This window comes from Artemia franciscana, chromosome 13, assembly GCF_032884065.1.
Source record: "Artemia franciscana chromosome 13, ASM3288406v1, whole genome shotgun sequence".
Lineage (NCBI taxonomy): Eukaryota > Metazoa > Arthropoda > Branchiopoda > Anostraca > Artemiidae > Artemia > Artemia franciscana.
In genome coordinates, this window is record NC_088875.1 from 10,314,866 (window position 1) to 10,338,261 (window position 23,396).

Below are 23,396 nucleotides of genomic sequence, written 5' to 3' on the forward strand. Positions count from 1 at the left end.
TGTTTTTACTCTTACTTTCTCTATGTATCTCTTTTATTTCTTCTTTTTTATTCTTTCTGATTATTCTCCCAATTTTATGTTGTAGTATGCTCTTTGCATTGGTGGATTTTTTACTTTTTCTGAATATCACTTTTTTCGACGACGATCGTCTAATGTTATAATGAGAAGATGTAAAGAGGTAAATCAAACAGTTCGTGGTAACGAACTGTAGTAAGGAGCGACCCGGCTCAATAGTAACCAAAACTCTAAAAAATTAAATTTTGATATCAATAGCTACATCAAAAGAATCGCATTTTAATGCTGATTTTAAATATATAAGTTTCATCAAGTTTAGTCTTACCCATCAAAAGTTACGAGCCTGAGAAAATTTGCCTTATTTAAGAAAATAGGGGGAAACACCCCCTAAAAGTCGTAGAATCTTAACGAAAATGACACCATCAGATTCAGCGTGTTAGAGAACCCTACTGTAGAAGTTTCAAGCTCCTATCTACAAAAATGTGGAATTTTGTATTTTTTGCCAGAAGACAAATCACGGGTGCGTGTTTATTTGTTTGTTTTTTCTTCTTTTTCCCAGGGGTCATCGTATCGACCAAGTGGTTCTAGAATGTCGCAAGAGGGCTCATTCTAACGGAAATGAAAACTTCTAGTGCCCGTTTTAAGTGACCAAAAAATGGAGGGCATCTAGACCCCCTCCCACGCTCATTTTTTTCCCAAAGTCAACGGATCAAAATTTTGAGATAGCCATTTTGTTCAACATAGTCGAAAACCATAATAACTATGTCTTTGGGGATGACTTACTCCCCCACAATCCCTGGGGGAGGGGCTGCAAGTTACAAACTTTCACCAGTGCTTACATATAGTAATGGTTATTGGGAAGTGTACAGACGTTTTCAGAGGGATTTTGTTTTGTTTGGGGGTGGGGCTGAGGGGAGGGGGCTATGTTGGAGGAATCTGTCATGGGGGAAGAAAAATTCAATGAAAAGTGCGCAGGATTTTCTAGCATTACTATAAGAAAACAATAAAAAATAAACATGAAAACGTTTTTTCAAATGAAAGGAAGGAGTAGCATTTAAACTTAAAACGAACAGAGATTAATACGCATATGAGGGATTCTAAAAATACTTTAGCATAAAGAGCGAGGTATTTAGGAGAAGATATATACCTCGCTCTTTATGCTAAAGTATTTTTAGTAATTTCAACTATTTATTCGATGGCCTTTCTGATTCAGGGGTCATTCTTAAAGAATTGGGACAAAACTTACGATTTAGTGTAAAAAGCGAGATATTAACGAGGGTACAAACCCCCTCGTATACATAATAAAAATATAAGATTGTGAAAGTTTGTTACGTAAGTTAATTCTTAAGTTACGTATATTTTTTACTAATAAAAACGTTCGTTAAAAATTAAAAGTTCTAGTTGCCTTTTTAAGTAACCAAAAAATTGCAGGACAACTAGGGCTCCTTCTCCACCCCTTATTTCTCAAAATCGTCTGATCAAAACCAAGAGAAAGCCATTTAGCCAAAAAAAAGAATTAATATACAGATTTCATTTTAATAATTTATGTACGGAGAGCCAAAACCAAACATGCATTAATTAAAAAACGTTCAGAAATTAAATAAAAAAAACTAATTTTTTTAGCTGAAAGTAAGGAGCGACATTAAAACTTAAAACGAACAGAAATTACTCCGTATATGTAATGGGTTGTCCCCTCCGCAATCCCTCGCTCTTTACTCTAAAGTTTGACTCTTTGCCACAATTCTACTTTTTAAAACAATTAAAAACTTTAACGTAAAGAGCGAGGGATTGCGGAGGGGACAGTCCATTTCATATACGGAGTAATTTCTGCTCGTTTTAAGTTTTAATGTCGCTCCTTACTTTCAGCTAAAAAAATTAGTTTTTTTTATTTAATGATACAAAGAGTTCAAAAAGTTCACTCAATGCGAGGTGCGTAACGAAAATACAGGTATTCGTAGTATACACTTAAAATCCTTACCGGAGGCTTTTTGTTTTTTGATGTTTTAGTTCATTGGGTTTACAGTTTCTTGAACAATCTGAATTTATCAAGATCGCTGTGTGTACATTATATTTTGACTATCCTGTTAGAGTGCTTCTATGGAAAAGTGTCGCTACTGTCACTGCTAAAAAAAAAACGAAACCTCTTGCCTTTTTAGTCAATGCATAAGTTAAGGTGCAATGTATTCTGAAGTTCTGCTTCAGAAAAGTGCCGGTACTGTCACTGCTACAGACAATTCGAAACCGCTTCACTTCTTAGAAAAGATAAGATATTTATGTAAAAAAAAAATTCTTATCACTAGCCCCGAAGGGTGAATTTGCATTTCTTAGTTAATGTGTTCATAAGTTGTAGTTATTTTTCAATTCAAATTTAATTTTAACTCATTAACTAATTCACAAGTTAAGGTGCAATACATTCTGAAGTGCCGCTACAGAAAAATGCCAGTACGGTCACTGCTACATACATTCCGAAACCTCTTGCCTTCTTATAAAGGATGAGATATTTATGTACAAAAATTCTTATCACTAGCCCCTAAGGGTGAATTTACATTTCTTAGTTAATGCGTTCATAAATTCTAGTTATTTTCGATTCAAAATTTAATTGTAATTCATAGACTAATTCATAAGTTAAGGTACAATGTGTTCTGAAGTGCTACTGCAGAATAGTGCCAGTACTTTCACTGCTAAAGACAATCCGAAACCTCTTACCTCCTTAGTTAATGTGTTAATACTACTAACAACTCACCGCAGCATCAAGCCGCCTGAGGCCAACAAGCTACACACGCTTCTCCATCCCCATCTATTCAAAGCCTCCCTCTTTACACGCTCCCCGGAAGTTCCCATTTCCCTTAAATTTTTCTTTATGACGTCCTCCCACCCCAACGCGGACAAACTGCTTTCCGTTTAGCCCTAGACGGTTGGCCGAAAAGGAGAATCTTTGGCAATCTTTAATCCTTCATCCGCAGAACGTGCCTAAGCCATCTCAATCTTTCTTGCACTATAGCCCTAGAAAGTGGGATTGAACCGCAATTTTCGCACAGCCTACTGTTTGAAATGCGGTCAGTCAGCCGAGTACCTAGAACAATTCGTAGGCAATTTCTCTGGAAATATTTACCAAATCTTCATCCGCCTTTCAGAACGCCCATGCTTCAGAACCACATTTGTGCACTGTCATCACATTATCTTCCAATATTCTAATCTTGGTTTACATACTTATCTTCCTATTCTTCCAAACTTGCTACATTGAGGCTATTGAGTCGGCTATTGAGCCGACTGAATATACCCCGGCTATTGAGCCGGGTCGCTCCTTACTACAGTTCGTTACCACGAACTGTTTGATTTCGCTCCTTACTTTCAGTTTAAAAAACTTATTTTTTTATTTAATTTCTGAATCTTTTTGAATTAATGCATGTTTGATTTTGGCTGCTCTGGACATGAATAATTAAAACGAAATTTGCATATTGTTTTTTTGTTTTTGGCTAAATGGCTTTCTCATAGTTTTGATCGGACGATTTTGAGAAAAAAGAAGCGGGGGAGGAAGCCTAGCTACCCTCCAATTTTTTGGTTACTTAAAAAGGCAATTAGAACTTTTAATTTTTTACGAACGTGTTTATTAGTAAAAATATACGTAACTTACGAATTAACTTGCGTAACGAACTTCTATATTCGTATATTTTTAATACGTATATGAGGGGGATCGCCCCCTCGTCAATACCTCGCTCTTTATAGTAAAGCTTAAATTTTGTCCCAATTCCTTAAGAATGACCCCTGAATCACAAAGGCCGTAGAATAAATAGTTGAAATTATTAAAGATACTTGAGTGTAAAGAACGAGGTATTGGGAGGGGGTGAACTCCTCGTTTGCGTAATAATTTCTGTTCGTTTTAAGTTTTAATGCTGTTCCTTACTTTCAGTTAAAAAATACTTTTTAATGTTTATTTTTTCATTTTTTTAAATGCTAGAAAATCCTGCGTCCCCTTTATGGAAACTCTCTTCCCCCATGGATAGTTCCCTCCACATAACCTCCTCCCCTCCCCCACCCAAAAAAAGTCCCCCTGAAAACGTCTGTACCCTTCCCAATAACCATTACTATACGTAAAGTCTGGTCAAAGGTTGAAACTTGCATGCCCTCCCACGGGAATTGTGGGGGACTAAGTCCTTCCCAAAACATAGTTATTAGGTTTTTCTTCAACTGGTGTTTTGAGTGGGTTACACGAAGGAAACAACTTTTTTCCTTTTGTCTACGATTTGACTATTTTTACTCAGCATAGCAACAACAAGATATTCAGAGATGACGTGAAACTTTTTTTTTCTACCAGTACCAAGTGTTGGTAACAAATATCCTCTGTAAAATAATCTTAGTTGTTGTTTAGTTGACGTTTGAGCGAATCAACCGCTCACATGCTCTTAGATGCTTAGTTTCCTACGCCAATCAGTTATGACATTTGACTTCCGTGTTCATAAATTCGTGTTGTTCTACATTGCGTTCAAAGCTATGACCTAAGAGTTTTATTTCAATTTTTCCCACTTCGTATCTGATTCAGCATTTTCATGGAGTGAGTTTGCGCGCGATGTTGGTGTTTGCTTTGATGTCATTTGAATTTTCATAGATATGGGTCAAAAGTGTCATCTTTTGACCCTAAAAAAGAGCTATTAAAAATTTAATCTCCTGACTGTCATTACACTCTCTTGCGTCATTTCCTGGAGCACTGGATCTCAGTTATGTAGCCAGCAAAATCCATTGATGAACTTAGGGTTGAAAGAGCTCAGAGGGGTGAATTTTTCCGCACCTAAGTTTTTCCCTTCTCATAGAGAATCAGAACCAGTGCTGATATAATTAATGTGTTCCTGAAGAGGAATAATGTAATCATGAATATTTATTATATCAATGCTCATCTGCTTCTGTCATTCAAACTACCTTCCTCCTTTCAAACTTTATGCTACAAAAGTAAGAAAAAAGGGGGCTAAATCGACTGTTACTGAATAGCATGGTATCTTGCATTCTTAATATGAAGAAGCTATCATGGAAACATTTACGCACTATTTGGTAGGGAATGTGTATTTTATGTAGACCGACATCGCTGTTTCATAGTATTTATTTATTTTATCCTAATTAATTATTTTATTCATACAGTGTAGCAACAATGTAACGTTATAATTTTAGTTCATACCAGCGAATGTCAATGGCCCGGATCTTTCCCCAATCGGAAGCGGATTTAGTCAGGAATCCCAACTAATCCCTCGTGAAGCTCATGTGGAACTCACTGAGGGTTTTGAACCTCTCTCTTCGTTTGCTGCATCGAAATCCCCCATTTTGGGTGGCAGCCAAGAGTTATGCCGGTCATCAGACTATGAAACTGTTGGCATGGAGAGTTTTGTGGGTGAAAATAGGTCTCTGTTTTCCCAAAGACCTGATGTGCGAACTTACTCATCAAAATCTGCGAAAGAAAATGTCAAATACATTAGAACTTTCCGTTGGTAAGTAGTATAAACAATTATATTATGGACAAAATTAAAGAAGTAATTGAGCCAGATGATTGAAACTTTCTGGGAATAGTTGAAATATTAATTACTGAATTTTCTGAAGGTTTCTTTAACTTTCCCCGAAGTGAAAAAACTATTTATTATAATTTTTTACAAATTATCCAAATTAAAGCTTGATAAAGCTTTGTTTTGCTCTGCAAAAAAAAAAATACAAGATCGATCATTTTAAAACTAATTATTTTTATTTTTAGAAATACCCTATTCTTTAGAACTTTCAAGGAAGTACTTGAACCAGGTAATCCAATTCATTAAACTTCCTGAAATTTTCAGTCAATTTGCCTGAGGTGAAGCGATTATTTATTTTAAGGCTTTGTAAAGTGTACTAAAAGTAAAGTTTATTTAAACTTTTGTTTTACCTAATTGAAAAAATATGAATGATTCATCGTTTTAAAATAATGTAAAAAATAATGAAGGTCTGGGATATTTCTGTACGGTCTCATCGCTTTGCTGTGGAGTATTGCAGGAGTATATATTTTCTTTCGCTCGTTGGGTTTTTACTTAAGGAGAGCGCTTTAAGTCAACAAATATATAATAAAAAACTGATTTAAACTGCTTTTACTTTATCAGGTTTCTTTATATGTTTCGTTTATTTTAGGTTAGTGTGTTTACTTTTCTTATTTTTATTTATTTTTTTTTTATTTTTATCTTCCCGTCGATGAAGGCTTGTGGACGGAAGGTGACCTGTTTTCTTCTGTTGTCTGATTGAAAAATTATTATCTTTTTTTTATGTTTTCATTTCATTTTAATTGAAAATATGGCTCGTGTGTTTTCAGTCACAACCATTGAACTAAAATCTTAATAACTTTAAGCAATTAATTTTTTACTATTTAGGATTAATCTCCAAAGAATCCTAGGAAGATGCTGGTCGAAAGTGGTCCGATATGTCAAGGTAAAGGGAGGGTTTGTGTTGGAGGGCGTACAGCCTCAAGGGCCGAACAATCAACAGACTGAAATATTTAGAAAGATTCTGCTTTTAAAGTGTAAAATTTCAAGGATTTATGACATGCGTGATTAATGTGTTATAAGTTTGGATTTTTGTTTTGCAAGTTTTATAGTCAAAAATTCATAAATTTTTGAACGCCAATTTCGGCTGAAATCAAACTCCAATTGTTAAGTGTAGTATTTCAACATTAGGCTCAGGCATGTAATCAAGCAAGCTCCGATTTGTGACAAATTACTCAAAAGAGGTACAAGTATTTTGGAACGGGCCCAAGGACCCTATTCAGTGCTCCCATTCATATAGATCCATGACTTTGGGCTCAAATTTTTAATATTTGTGAAATATTTACTAAATTTGCTTTCTTTTAGACGTCTATGTACCCCTAGATTTGCAATTAGCAATCTCAGGATTTCTTTCAATACAATCTTCGGTGAAAACGGGGGGGGGGGTAAATGGAGCCCAAGGTCCACCTCATTACCCCATCAATAAGATTGAAACTCGTTACATAACCCAGATTGTGACTGTTCTAGGAAATCTCGCCCCTTGAAAACCCTGCTCCTGAGATAACTTGCCCCCTCGCCCCCTGCCCTCGAGATATTCCTTGTCAAGATGTGGGGACTTAGAAATATTTAACAGTTCAAAATAGGGATGAAACCTTTTAATCGACAGTGAACAAATATAAAATTTTAACTGAATATTTCGGAAACATATACAATGTTATTGTATGTCACGGTATATATCACTGTACTTCAGTTTTACTGCTGATGATGGACACTGTAAATGTGTCCGAAATATTTAGTTAAAGTTTTATATTTGTTCACTGTCGATTAAAAGGTTTCATCCCTATTTTGAACTGCTATATTTTCGTCATGGAGAGGCAGTGTGGTCTTCGAAGTTATCTTAGGAATATTAGATTCATTTTTAATCTTGGTTCAGCTTATACTCATGCTGCGATGGTCTTTACTCTTTTTTCTCAATGCTTTCTTCTTCTTCTCCTCTTTTTTTGCCTTTTGCTCCTTTTTTTCGTGATCTGTTGTTATTTTTGTCTGAAAATATATTACTTTGACGTGTTAATTTTGTCTTAATCTTCACTATATTAAGCTAACACACCGAGTTCTGTTCTCTTTTAGCTAAATTAAAAATGTTGTCATAATTATTGTATTAATAAAAATTTACCTTACCTTGCGGAAAAAATGCCTTTGCTAAGATCGCCTCCAAAAAAAAATGGAGATGTTCTAGTAAAAAGGAAAAGGTTACAACAGTAACTTTTCGTCAACTCGAAATAGTTGTGCTGTGGTAATCGTTTGGTTTCTTGGGGCAACTTTTGGACGTAATACGGATGAATCATGACCACTTTTGGCCAATTTTCCAGTTATTTAATACCCTTCTGTGGCAAAACTTTTTACAGTTGTTCTTCGTTTCATCGCCCATATAACATGGAAGAACGGGATCTTAGAAACCTTTGAAGTGGGTCATTCGAGGGATTTCAAGCAAAGGTTCCTACTGGGGAGGAGGGTGTTTGGTGCAGCTTCCCAAATATTGCCGTTCTACTAATAAAACCCGTAGTATGCCTTTTTTTTCCCAGAAGGTGACTTCTAGACATCCCTTAGGGATTTAACAATTTTGGTAGCATTTTCGATTTTCCTCTAATGTGACGCAATAACAGATCATTTGGTATTGCTATGGTTATCTCACTTGCAATCCAACCCTCAAAGTGTCCCAGAGGGAAGTTTTTTTTTTTTTTCATTATGAAAATTTATTTCTTTTTTGAGAGGAAACTACAAGTACAGGATTTGTTTTGATTCTTAACTGAAATATTTTTTATTTCCCGTCTAAGTATATTATGCCAATGAAAGTTTAGAAAAGGACCAGGGGAAATTTGTATGCCGTTCTTTCCTTCTTGCTATAACATATTATTTTTTTTATTGATATCATACTATAAAAGAAAAGAAAGAAAGACCCAGATGTATAAAATAAAAGATAAAAGAAAATATTAAAGAAGATTTTGTTTGATTCTTAACTGAAAATTTTTTTATTTCCTGTCTAAGTATATTATGCCAATGAAAGTTTAGAAAAGGACCAGGGGAAATTTGTATGCCGTTCTTTCCTTCTTGCTATAACATATTATTTTTTTTATTGATATCATACTATAAAAGAAAAGAAAGAAAGACCCAGATGTATAAAATAAAAGATAAAAGAAAATATAAAAGAAGATTTTGTTTTGATTCTTAACTGAAATATTTTTTTATTTCCTGTCTAAGTATATTATGCCAATGAAAGTTTAGAAAAGGACCAGGGGAAATTTGTATGCCGTTCTTTCCTTCTTGCTATAACATATTATTTTTTTTTTATTGATATCATACTATAAAAGAAAAGAAAGAAAGACCCAGATGTATAAAATAAAAGATAAAAGAAAATATTAAAGAAGATTTTGTTTGATTCTTAACTGAAAATTTTTTTGTTTCCTGTCTAAGTATATTATGCCAATGAAAGTTTAGAAAAGGACCAGGGGAAATTTGTATGCCGTTCTTTCCTTCTTGCTATAACATATTATTTTTTTTATTGATATCATACTATAAAAGAAAAGAAAGAAAGACCCAGATGTATAAAATAAAAGATAAAAGAAAATATAAAAGAAGATTTTGTTTTGATTCTTAACTGAAATATTTTTTATTTCCTGTCTAAGTATATTATGCCAATGAAAGTTTAGAAAAGGACCAGGGGAAATTTTTATGTCGTTCTTTCCTTCTTGCTATAATATATTAATTTTTTTTTTATTGATATCATACTATAAAAGAAAAGAAAGAAAGACCCAGATGCATAAAAGAAAAGATAAAAGAAAATATAAAAGAAGAAAGTATAAAGAAAGTATAAAAGAAAATATAAAAGAAAAGAGAGAAATTCAGATGTGAGAATTGAAGAACCTGAGCTAATACTTCAAACAAGGGGGGAGTTGGTTTGACCTAATTTATTCTCAGAGCCCAGTCTTACTGAGGATAAATACCTGTTCACTGACTGTTCTTCATTTTGTCGATGTAACTGGTCATTTTGCTTAGTGATCGTAGGTTAGCCACTTATACGGTTGGTAGCTATCTAGTTGCCAGCAGTATCGGGTAGTATCAATAAGTGATTGATGTTGTAGCTGAATTCTACTCTTGTCTCCCTACTCCTCTTCCTCCAAAAATATTGATAAACTGATATATTCTTTTTGTCTTTATAGTGAACCGGTGGTACCATCTACACCACCTCCATTGCTACCTGTCCCGCACATCAATACTCCTAGGCTGAACCGTGGGATCATGACTCGGATTGGTATTCCCTTTTCTTTTAGTCGCTATTCTGTTCCAAACCAACGTACTAATGCTAACTCAAATGTGAGAATTGAAGAACCTGTACCAATACTTGAAAGAAATGAAATAAGTCGTTTTGGTTCGCCAATAGAGCAAGATGACACTCATAGTGTTATTTTTAGAGGTGCAACACGTATCTCTCCGGCTGCCTCTGTACCGATTGAACCGAATCCTACGAGACCCTTTCCAAGTGCTAGTTATTTTGGAGTAAATGCTCAGATGAGTCAAGAAAGTTCTTCCAGTGAAAGCTCTTCAAATGAATGTTCATCCAATTATTTGATTGCATTACGCAATGAAGGAGTTAATTTTAGACATCGAGGGATTGAAAAACCGAGAAAAGGTTTAGTACGGCGAAGGATTACTTATAAGGAGAGGTCAGCTATGCAACAGAAAAATGCAAAATCAAATGGATATACAGGTAAAATGAATTATTGTGCCAGTGTGGAATAATTGTAAGAAATTGGGCGTGGCAAAGAATGACTGCCATTTTAGTATAAGGTCTACATGTCCATCTGTGATAGTATATGATGCATGCTAGCAACTATGCCAGATATATCATATACTATTATAAGACTGTACATGCGTATGGCATATATAATATGCTTGCTGCTTAAGCTGTCAGTGGTGACTGCATCTGCATACCTATCAGCACATAATTCTACATGGTTGTTTTTAGGAGGTGGGTGGGTAGCGGAGTTTTTTATTCTTTTGTGGAGATTGAGATTTCCGGAAAAATATGTTTTTTGGTGATAAGCTTCTTAGTTTCCCTGTGGGATTAATGAAAAGGAAGGTGATTCCCAGTTTCCCTCCGTGCAGCTTTTATGTCTGTGACAATTGCTTATCTTGTATCTCTCATATTTTTTTCTTTTTTTTTTGTTTCTACATTTTTTTTTCTATAGTAACTGAGTGCTCCTAAATTTGTAACCGAAGCTTTAGTAATAATAATAGTAACAACAATATTTTTTTTTCTAGCATAGTAATTTATATCTGTAATGGTTTATATTTTTGTTATTATATTAAATAAAGTAAAAAAGGTCAATAATATCAAAAGTTTGATTGCCTGAAGTAGTATTGATCCCACAAAGTTTTGACCAATTTATGTTCTTAAATGACATCTCTTCGTAGATCGAAGACCAAATAAGTTATCTAGAGAATTTTGCAAACGTGAGATTTAGAAATGTGATTTCATTTTTTCAAGGTCTTTTGTAGAGATAGATTTCTATTTTGTTTTAATAAATTCGTAAGGTAGAATCTCAACAACAATTTTTACGGCGAAAATTGAAATTCGATGAAAGTTTTCATCTTAACTGCTTGGATATTTTCTTAATTTTGTACATTTGCGTTATAAAGAGGAGCTATATTAACTTATTCTTTTAATTAGCCGAATCTTCCACAGTTTACTTCACAGAGAATTTTCTTCAGTTTCATCTTTTTGGCGTTTGTTTGCTATTAGTTCTGTTTAAATGCATCTTTTGTCCTTTTTTTCAATTTAATTCTTCCTTTTTGTTTTCTTTTAAGATTTAGTTTTGCGTCTTAAAGGTATTCCAGGATATAAAAGCAAAATATCTGGAATATAATTATACAATTGTTTTGCATCTTTTATGAACATAAGGTCCAAATATATATTTATCTATTCGTTATCCAAGATCAATAAAACTTTCTACTTCTTCCGAAATGTGTTTTATCGCATCTTCTCAAATAAATCATTGCCAGAATTGAACCTTCAGTACGAAACTTGAACGAAACGATTATTTTTTGAACGAAACGATAAATTTGTTGACTCAACATATTTTAATGGAAATGGCTTACGAAAGGACTATGAAAAGGACACATTAATTCTATCGTATATTGTAAATTTGTTCACTCGACATATTCTATGAAAAAGGCTTACGAAAGGGCTGTGAAAAGGACACATTAATTCAATCGTATATTGTTAATTTGTTGACTCAACATATTCTATGAACAGGGCTTACGAAAGGGCTATGAAAAGGACACATCAATTCAATCGTGTATTGTAAATTTGTTTACTCGACATATTCTATGAGAAGGACTTAGACTTATCTTAGGCCTTCTCATTCCGGCTGGTGCATATGGCAACACTGGTACCTTTCGGTGACGACTTCTTGTGTACTACCGCCCAAACATAAATGTTGCAACCATATTGTGGTCTTTCCATACACACCACTTCTGCAATATATTTTGGGAATTGTATCCGTCATATAGTTCCCAAGCAGTATTGAATGGTTCAACATCAAAAAACATCCCAAGACTTAGTTTTTGAAAAATATGGCCTTAAGTAATAGCTTTTTTTCTTTTCCTTTTTTTTAATTTAAGAAATACTTGTACCTGTTGCGTCGAATTCCTTATACTTCATTTTATTTATGTCAGCGTTATTAATCTTTAACGAAATTTCATTTCAAAGTTAAGCAGGCGTGTTGTTAGGGGGGGGGGGGCAGTTGCTCCCCAATAATCTGGAGAAAAAAAATTGTTTTGTAGTCCATGCCCCTTGACTATCCGGATGTGGACCCCTCTCAGTTTGATCCTCTAAGCTGACTTATTTATTGAATGTTTTCTTTCTTTTTCCATGTATTTTTTACATTGATGACCAATAGCAAAGTTCTACAATTTGTTTACTCGTTCTCCTAGACAGTCGACGTATTCCTACATATGAGGTGTACAGCCTAAGACTGCAATATGGTATATCTTGGATCTCCATTGTCATCTTCCCTACAATAATGTACAAGATAGGCTAGGCATGTACGGGTGATTCATCAGAACCCACCCCTCTGATTAGACACAAATGTTTATTAAAGCTACTTATCATCTAGCAGGTAATGAAGACGTATATATATATATATATATATATATATATATATATATATATATATATATATAAATATATATATATATATATATATATATATATATATATATATATATATATATATATATATATATATATATCGTGAAAAGAGAAATCACCAATGCTACAGCACAAACACAAAAAAAAAAAAAAAAAAAAAAAAAAAAAAAAAAAAAAAAAAAAAAAAAAAAAAAAAAAAAAAAAAAACAGAAGGAGAAAAGGAAGACTGTTTTCCTAAATTAGTGATTAATATAGACCAGCACTTGAATGAGGCCTTAACCCTACTCATCCATACAATCACATAGGTCAAACAGTATAGCCACACACAATCAACCATAAAGAATAATCCATGGACAGGCAGTCATGTCGTCAATAAGTATAAGTCGTCATTTACCGAACAATAGAAAAATAATATAGACAAATAATTCAGAGGCAACACCCAAAATAAGGGCTCATCAGGAGAATACACTGGCCTATATAGGGTTTCGCCACTCTAAATTCTCTACCCAGCACAGTGTTGTGGCTACCACAGAATATCCATGGCATCCCCGCGTCAGGTATCACCCCCAAAATACATGCCTATGAAAAAAAAAACAGCAAATGTAAAACAACCAAGTAAAACCAAAACAAGCTTATCCTGTTAATATATCCCTCCCTTTAGCAACAATAGGTAAACTAAATATTATAAATTTTACCAAATCACAAATATTAACACATTGCAAAAAACCTGAATGAACTAAACAATTATAGAATTCATCTTTACCATGTGGCTAATTTTTTAAAAAATGCGCTCAATTAGAAACACAATTCAAAATAAATGGCGCTGTGACAACATTTCTCGAACCTCCGAAATTAGTTAAAAATTTCTTTAAGTATTTCTAGATAATTCTTTTGATATTTATTTAAAAGTTCGTTATAATGAAAACTAAATTTTTTAAATTGCCAAGTTAATTTATTTGCAGAAAAACCTCTTGATATCAATTTTTGGCTTAAGATTTTACATCTATTTTTAAAATCAATATAATTACTACAAATCCTTGCATAACGAAGTAACTGCAAGAAAAACGCTGAATATGTGATATTTGAGTGTATATTACTTTCAGGGAATGGGAAACTAATCACTTCAAAATCAAAATCATCCGTTTTATTATACATTTTAAAACTTAATTTATTATTATCACAAATATTAATATTTAAATCTAAGAAATGATCTTCATGACCAGTGCCATGACTAGGCTCAAGAATAAGCTCTGATGGATATATATTTTTAGAAATATCAATGAAATCCTTACAATTTAAGACCAAAATATCATCTAAATATCTTTTATTATTTGACAAAGCATGTTTTAAATTAATTGGATTATTCTTATCCATCATATATTTATATTCTAGTTGACTTAAAAACAAGTCAGCTATAAATGGGCTGGCATATATATATATATATATATATATATATATATATATATATATATATATATATATATATATATATATATCTCTATATATATATATATATATATATATATATATATATATATATAGAGAGAGATATATATATATATACATATATATATATGTATATATATATATATACATATATATATATATATATATATATATATATATATATATATATATATATATATATATATATATATATATATATATATATATATATGTATATGTGTGTGTGTTTGTGTTTACGTATAGAATTCCTTCTTGTGTATCTTCAGAGGGGTTATACGCGTGCAAATTCGTGTCCACCTGCTTAGCACACTTCTTGACTATTAAAATTTGAAGAAGTGTCATAAATTCAAAATTAGTCCCATCTGAAATTACCATGTTGAAGTAAACATATCAAATTACTGCGGGAACTTATGTATTTGTAGCACATTTTCTTAAAACAAACCCTGGCCATAAGAAGAAAAATCGTATTTATTCTCAGATAACTGGCTCATTCGCAGTGTACGTATTTAAAATTTCTCTATTCTAATTTCTAGGGCTTCACTTGTTGCTAAGACACTTAAAAACCACTTTTTATGCTTCCAGGACCCAAAAGACGAAGACAAATTTCCTATACTCCTATAAAAGTGATTGGTACAGGGACTCCCCCGGGATATTCTACACCAAGTGGTGGTGAAACTGATCCTGATATGGATTTTCTAACTGATATCCCATAAGCTCTCAAATAGGAATTAACACTCGTTGAATGCCTCAGATGTCTGTTTTGTTAACGTTTTTCTTTTTATTGGAGTTTGATTGTTTCAATTGGAGTTGTTGCACTAGGGATGTTTCGTAAAAGATATATTTTTATTTTTGTGTTTTGCTTGTTGTTCTGAAAAAACTTTTTATTCTATTCAATCTAAAGCTGGGAGGTTAGAAATGAAACTTTTGTGTTTAGTTGTTTTTGCTGTTAACAAAGCTATTTCTAAATTTGCTTGAGATTTGTTCATTTATTCAAAACTACACTTTTTGCGGCATGACCCCCTCCCCCTCCATCACTTCCCCCCCATAAAGATCTGTGTGTGTCTATGTTTATAATTCATCCTACCCTATTGAAACTAAAATGTAAGATTAGAAATGAAACGTTTGTGTTTATTTATACGTGCTGTTAACAAAACTAATTCTGAATTTGCTTAAGCTTTCATTTACTGATTCAAAACTACGCCTTAAGTGGCATGAGTCTCCCCCCAGATACACACAATTTTCCTTGTCTCTTCCATAAAAATATGTGTATGTCTATGTTTGTAAGTCATCCTATCGCATGGAAACTAAAGTCGTAATGTTAAAAATGAAACTTTTGCGTTTAGTTTTCTGTGCTGTTTGCAAATTTATTTCTAAATTTACTCGATTTTTCGCTTGTTCATTCAAAACTACAATTTATGCGGCATGACACACCCCCCCCCTGCACAATTTCTCTTGTCCCTCCCATAAAGATTTATGTGTGTGTGTTTGTAATTCATCCTATCCTATTCAAACTAAAGCCGTAAGATTATAAATGAAACTTTTGTCTTTAGTTGTTTTTGCTGTTAACAAATCTATTTCTAAATTTGCTCGATTTTTCATTCATTCATTCAAAACTGCACCTTTTGCGGCATCTCCCTCCCTTCTACAATTTTTCTTGTCCCTCCCATAGAGATCTGTGTGTGTGTCTGTGTTTGTAATTCATCCTGTCCTATTCAAACTAAATCTGTAAGATTAAAAATGAAACTTTTGTGTTTAGTTATTTGTGCTGTTATCAAATCTATTTCTAAATTTGCTCGAGTTATTGTTTATTGATTCAAAACTGTACCCTTTTGTTGCACGGACCCCCCCCCCACAATTTTGCTTCTCCTTCCAATAAAAATCTGCATTTGCCTATGTTTATAGTTCATCCTATCTTATTCAAACAAGAGGTGTAAGATGAAGAATGAAACTTTTGTGTTTATTTATCTGTGCTGCGAACAAATATGTTTCTAAATCTGCTCGTGTTTTTCCTCATTGATTCAGAACCGCGCCTTTTGTGCTGCACCCCTCCCCCCACATAATTTTTCTTGTCCCTCACATGAAAGGTCTGTGTTTGAATATGTTTACAATTCATCCTGTTCTATTCGAATCAAAGCCGTAAGATTAAAAAGAACATTTTTATATTTAATTATTGGTCCTGTTAGCAAATCTGCCTCCATGTTTGTTTGTTCATGTTTTGTCTGATATTGATGCGCACCCCCCCAAATACACATTGTTTTTCGTCCGCCCCTTGAAATAGAAGCTGTATGCGTCTACGTTCATAAGTCATCCTGTCCTACTCAAATTTTAGTTAAAAAAAAAACGATTTTATTTATTTATGTGTCTTTTTAAGGGATCTGTTTCTAATTCGCTTAACTGAACTACACTTCTGCGGTATGATATCCACCCCACCCCCCCCCCCAAACACACGTAATTTTTTTTTATTCCTCCGATATAGATAGAAGCTGTGTGAGCCTATGTATATAGCTCATTTTGGCAACCTACGCTTGAGGGCATTTCGAGCTGAAAATACGGTATATTATGTTCGCTTTCAAATTTTATTTCAAGGTTTGGCAAAGTGAGTGCTTTTTTCAATAAATTTTTAGCTTGAAGTTATTAAAGAAAAAAAAACTATTGAAGTGCATCTTGAAATATTTAACTAGGAAACGACTATATTATGTTTTATTTGAATGTTCATGATTTATTATTTCAAAATAATTGCGAAGAAAGTACTGTTGCATTTAAGGTGTTTAAGTTTAAACAGAAGAAGAAGATTTTTGGGACTCGGTGTTTTTGTTTCTGCATCCAAAGGATGCTAATTACTTTTATACTAATTTCTTTGATTGATCGCCAAAAATCTTTTGACGACAAAAAGGTGAAACCGTGTCCAAACGTCCACTAATGAGAAAACTTTAATATTTTCTATTTATGCATTTTCTTTTAAAAAGTATGATTATCGTTTAAATATATGTGCTCCTTAACCACTCAGAAAACTGCTATATTTATCCAGTTCTTTGGTATTCTGACTAATTCGGTATTCTGAACATTCAGACTAATGATACATTTTCTACAATTTTGTAAATACTCAAACTTATCAACGATTTATAGTTTTTTTTTTTTTTTTTTTTTTTTTTTTTGGTTAAAATCTCCAATTACTTGTATTCATTTTAGAAACAACTACTTTCTTTTAAAAGTATGATTTAAGTTTGGACAAGGCAGGTTAATTTGGAAAGTCTTTTATTTCAGCAGATCCTTAGAATGTGTATGTCTTTATAGCATATTTTTTTTTAAATTTGTTGTTTTTTTGTTTATTTGTTTGTTTTCACAAGTTTAGCTGATGCATGTAAGTTCACCGAAGTACAAATTTTGTGTACAAATCAGTAGTATTAGCAAACACCATTTAATCCGCATTTTTCAATTTTTCTGTCAACAAAAGCCAGGGAACCTGTTGTATCTGTTTCTTTCCAAATGTATCTACCCCCCCCCCCCCACCCGGAATAGATTTCTGCGTGTTTACCACTTTTAGCCACTTTTTTAAACTCAGCTCCTACCTTTGAATACTGTTTTCCACCGGGTATTTCTTAAGTATTTCCAGCAGGTGGGTGAGACGCAATCAATGCCTTTTAATTTAAATATTCATTAAATTATTTACGTCCTGATTAAAAAATTACGTGAACATTGTCCGAATATTTGTTTCTCTCCAAATTTTGTCCCTTCTCGAAGTAAATTTATGTGTGAATTTCATTTTTGCCAGTCGTTAAGCCTCCCCCTACCGTTGAATAAGCCACTAGCCAGTTGTGCCAATTCAAGAATATGTATATGGGAAGGTGGGGGTGCAAGGATTTTTTTAATGAAGATGCAAAAATAATGTAATCGAAAAATTGTTTGGGAGGGAGGGCATTTTCTGATTTTTCAAACAAAAATACAGAAAATATTTTGAAAATCCGGGATTCAATTATCCCCCCTCCCAATCCTTCAATTTGCACCCCCGTTTTTGGCGAATAATCTTTTAGTGTTCGATTACCAATATTTACTAAATACTGATCATTAGATTAGAGGAATAGATGATTGATTTAGAAAAAGAACTAGTTAATCTGTTTTTGCATCCAGTCGAGAAATTTAAAAGTTAAACACATTTTTAATCCATTGCATTTTCTATAGTATACCACAAAAGTCAGTGATCAATTAAAGTTAGGCCATAAACTTCGAACTCCTTTTCATTTTTTTCATAGAATGTCATAAAAGCTTGCTTGGCTGTTAAAAACAGGCCACAAACCTCCCCTTCCATTATATTTTTTCAAAGAAAATCATACAAGGTCGCTTAGCAGTTAAAGTTAGGCCGCAAAACTCCCTTTCCATTCCATTTTTTCGCAGAATATCATAGAAGGTTGCTCAGCAGTTATAAATAGGCCATAAATTATCCTTCACATTACATTTTTTCATAAAATATCATAGAAGCTTCAGTAGTTAAGCTACAGAATTATGATTTCTCAGAATTATTAGAATAATAGAATAATTAGATAATTACAATTATAGAATGTAATGGGATAATTATAGAATAATAAAATAATTAGAATAATACAGAATTACTAGAATAATAGAAGCTACAGAGGTAATTAAAGATAAGGTCTAGAATACCCATTTTTGGAAATTCAACTTTTTTTGCAAATTTCCGCATAAAAAAGAGAAAATGTCACGCTGGGCTCCATTCAAACCCCAGCTCGTTGGAATTGAGTCTTCTCACCTCCCCCTTTCAACTGTTGTCGCTTGTCGTGATTGTTAGGGTAATAAATCCAAAGAAAATCGTTTGTGGCAGTACCGAGGCTTTGTGCCTTTAATCTTATGCATTTAACTCTATTTTTCTAAGGCATTCCGTAAACGGTAATATTTTATGTTTGGAATTAAATTAAAAAAAAATCACAAATAGCATTTTACAAGTTTGTACTTGGGCAGGGAAATTCTTGGCCTATTTTGAACCACTGAGGAAGCTTCTAAAAAATTATATGAGAAAATAACATGGAAAAGCATAACTTTAGGAGTTTGGCGGCCTAAGTTAACCTATTACGTAAGCTTTTATGATATTCTGTGAAAAATGGTGATGAGAGGGGAGGTTTTTGGCCTATCTTTAACTGTTAAGTAAGCTTCTATACAATTCTTTGAGAAAATGAAATGGAAAGTGGGTGTTGAAGCAGAACTTTGACTACTAAGTAAGCTCTTATAACATTATATAAAAAAAAATTGAGGGAGGTTTGTGGCCTATTTTTAACTACTAACCAAACTTTTATGATATTTTATGAAAAAGTGAAAGTGAAAGGGAGCTTTTCGGCCTATTGCAACGCAAAGGGAGGTTTGTGGCCTTTCTTTAACTCCTGAGCAAGCTTTTATGACATTCTATGGAGAAATGAAATGAAATGGGAGGTTTTGGCTTTCCTTTAACTGCTAAGCAAGCTTTTATGATATTCTTGGAAAAGATGGAAGGGGAGGTTTGTAGCCTATCTTTAACTGATCACTAGCTTTTATGGTATACCATGTAAAATAAAATGGAAGAAGATGTTGGGCGGAAATTTATGTTCCAAACTTTCGTTTTATTTTTTTTCAATAAATGGAATCAAACGTTTATTAAGTGAAAGGTCTATTTTTTAATTTATGGATTTTATAGCACCTCTCCCAAACTCACACCCGCAAGTTAAGAAGATTCAAGGTACAGCACTTATTTGGGCCAAGGAAACAAAAAAAAGTTGGTTTCAAGTTTAGAACGTTTATTCAAATAAACACATTAAAGATACAACTATATTAAAAACTATCCATAAATAGGATGAAAAAAATTATTATTTACAGAAGTTGTTTCAAGGGATGGGTAGGAAAACCTTCTATTTTTCAGTTATTCTGAATTTTAAACCAGCTTTTTATGGAACATTATAGTACGCTTATAGTATGGTTTCACTTATGCATAAACGCAAAGGTTTTATTAATTTAAAACATAATTTTGCCGGCTGAAGAACCAAATATATTAGTTACGATTCATAACAGAAGCAAGCCAAACGTTTGTCAAATTAAGATATTTTTGAGAAACAGCTATGAAATACGACTGTCAAAGTGAAATTTAATTGTGTTTGAACCTAGCCTTACTCTTCCTGATGTTGACGTTGTTTACCGATGAGAAAAGGACGACAACAACTATTAGTTTACCGATTCTTGTTAACATTTCTGTATAGTATATTCCCCGCTTTGACTCCTTTAGTTTTATTTATAATCATTAGGTTTTAACGCATCTCTATTTTTGATATTTGTTGGTTCTAGCACTAGGAAACCCAGTTGTTAATCAAGAATGTTTTTCTGTATTCTTAATGTAAATGTTGAATTCGGAAATGTAATCAGAATGTTTTCATCGCCTAAAGTTTTGCATGATAATTCTTTTTAAGTTTTTTCTTAACATTCGTGTGTTTTATATTAAAAAACTATTGTTGAAAATTCTTCTAATTTAGTTTTATATTTCAAATTTAAGACTATTCCAGCAAACTCGAAGTCGTTTCTGGAGTTTTTGCTGTTAACCTCTTGATTTCAATCAAACCCTTAAAAAAATAATCACGTCAAAACTGGAAGAGATGGAATAGTTGCGATTGTATATTCGAACTTGTCATAGAGTTGATGAGAATTGCCTATTTTAGTCCTTGAGGGGAACAAACAATAAACATCAGTTTTGTTTCCTAGATTGATGTAGTCAGGTAAATTTGCGGTCAGCTTTCTTAAAGTATTACTATTGTCGTGCTCTGTTTTTCATGAATGTAAAACGTGTGTTTGTTTATAAATCGGCAACTTGTTTCTCTTCTTTATTGGAATTGAAATATTCGTTTAATGGCCGGATGTAAGGGGAGGGCTTAGAGGGGGCAAGCGTCCCGGGCGGCAAAATAAGCTTAAATTGTAAAATTTTTGGACAGAAATTGTAATATTTACAATATTTATGGTCCGGCAGGGTACGGCAAAGTCTACGTTTGTCCTCCCCCCTGAGAAAAAACTAACTTCGACTCTTCCTGAATTCAATAGATTCAACTGGGTCTCCTCATCGTTATTAATTTATATGTATTATTAAAAAGAATAATCTTCTTCGAACTTTTGATGTCTCATCCTCTCTCTTCCTTCACCTCTTGGCAGCTTCAAACATAAGTTAGAGTGGCCATCTTGAAATTTTGAGCCACTTCAAGTAAGGAGTCCTCTGCAATATGCACGAGCATGTTTGATTGCCGGAAAGTAAAACACGGTTTTTAATTTAACATTTAGATTTTTTCCAAATGTTATTGGAAAACACATTTGGGGGGGGGGGTTATATATTTGGAAAGAAACAGATGCAACAGATTCCCTGGTTTTTCTTGACAGAAAAATCGGAAAATGGGAATTAAATGGTGTTTGCTAATACTACTGATTTGTACACAAAATTTGTGCTTCGGTAAAATTACATGCATCAGCTAAACGTGTGAAAACAAACAAACAAATAAACAAAACACAACACATTTGAAAAAATTGTGCTACGAAGACATGAACATTCTAAGGATCTGCTGAAATAAAAGACTTTCCAAATTAACCTGTCTTTGTCCAAACTTAAATCATACTCTTAAAAGAAAGTATTTGTTTCTAAGATGAATAAAAGTAACTGGAGATTTTAAAAAAAAAAATCACAAATCGCTGTTAAGTTTGAGTATTTACAAAATTGTTGAAAATGTATCATTAGTCTGAATGTTCAGAATACCGAATCAGTCAGACTACCAAAGAACTGGATAAATATAGCAGTTTTCTGAGTGGTTAAGGAGCACGTATATATAAACGATAATCATACTTTTTAAAACAAAATGCATAAATTGAAAATAAGTTTTCTCATTAGTGGAAGTTTGTACACGGTTTCACCTTTTTTGTCGTCAAAAGGTTTTTGGCAATCAGTCAAAGAAATTATTAAAAAAGTAGGTAGTCTTGGTCTCCAGCATCCTTTGGATGCAGAAACAAAAAAACCTCCCCCTCCCCCCTGAGAAAAAACCTTAACTCCGGCTCTTTTGAAATTCAGTAAATCCATCCAGGTTCCTCATCTTTATTATCTTAACTTAATCATGATGATGCTTTTCTTCTTACTTTTTATGTCTAACATCCTCTCTCTTCCTTCACGTTTTGGCAGCGTCAAACCAAAACTTCAGTGGTCATCTTGAAATATTGAGCCACTTCCAGTAAGGAGCCCCCTGCAATACGCGCGAGCATGTCGGAAAATAAAACACAGTTTTGAATTTAATTTTAGACACTAATCTTCGATAGAGATTGGAATCTATTTATTAGAGTATACCCTTTGTTCAACCTCTGTATTTTGGTGAATCCCTTCTCAATCTTTTATTCTTTACTGTGATCTCTATTCTTCAGTTTGCCGACAAGTACAACCCGACTTTGATTTTAAATAAAGATAAATACCTACAGATTATGAATGTCCACAGTTTTGTTTCATCAGTGTCGCCATCTCAGTTCTAGTTTCCCCAAAGATAGACTCCATGGATGAACCACCTAGCGGAATTCCTAAAATTGCTGAAAACCTCACACCTCGCCAAGGAATATTTGGCGTTCTGTTAACAGGACTTCAATGGGATAATCATTTGTTGAATAATAGCCTACCCTTAACAGTTCCAGTGCCTTATTTATTAGGTTTAGAATTTCTTTTGTTCCATCTCATGCATTAGAATTATAGCCGATTTGATGTTGTTTTATACGTTTAGGTCGGATAAGCATTTAGTGCTGATAAATTTGTATTTGTTGAATTTTTATCTCGGTATTATACTGTTTTCTAGAATAAATAAATAACGTTTTGCAACCCTTTTTTGTTTTTATTATTGTTTAATTTTTTCTAGTATTCTTTTTTTTTGTCGACTCGCATTTACTGGAGATAAAGCAAAAATATCGAATTCGAAAAAGGGAATAAGATATAGAATAAGATAATTAAATAGGGCTAATAAGGGCCCTATTTAATTATCCATTTTTATAAATAAGATAATTAAATGACGGAATAAGATAATTAAAAGAACTTAAAATGGATGATTTTTCCGCTTTTGAAACGTTTGTGTCTCTGATAAAAATGGAAGTTTTTTGTCTAAGCCAACCAAAGATGAACTCCTCCGGATAAGGAGGAAATATTAAAAACCTTAGAAAATAAATAAAAAACAACCAAAAGCAAAACT

General features: G+C 33.0%; 1 protein-coding gene across 4 annotated transcripts in view; it reads left to right on the plus strand.

The window, feature by feature from the left end:
* LOC136034498 (uncharacterized) overlaps positions 1 to 17,290 on the plus strand; it is a 57,536-nt gene extending 40,246 nt beyond the window's left edge. For 3 of the 4 annotated variants that reach the window (XM_065715713.1, XM_065715714.1, XM_065715715.1), the window contains exons 4-6: positions 5,176 to 5,489; positions 9,716 to 10,263; positions 14,758 to 17,290. In XM_065715713.1, coding sequence (XP_065571785.1) covers positions 5,176 to 5,489; positions 9,716 to 10,263; positions 14,758 to 14,888 — 993 coding nt within the window. In that variant the 3' untranslated portion in view covers positions 14,889 to 17,290. Of the gene's footprint in view, positions 1 to 5,175; positions 5,490 to 9,715; positions 10,264 to 12,457; positions 12,627 to 14,757 lie in introns of those variants that run through there. The other variant, XM_065715716.1, reaches the window with a different exon arrangement.
* The last annotated feature ends 6,106 nt before the right edge of the window (positions 17,291 to 23,396 follow it).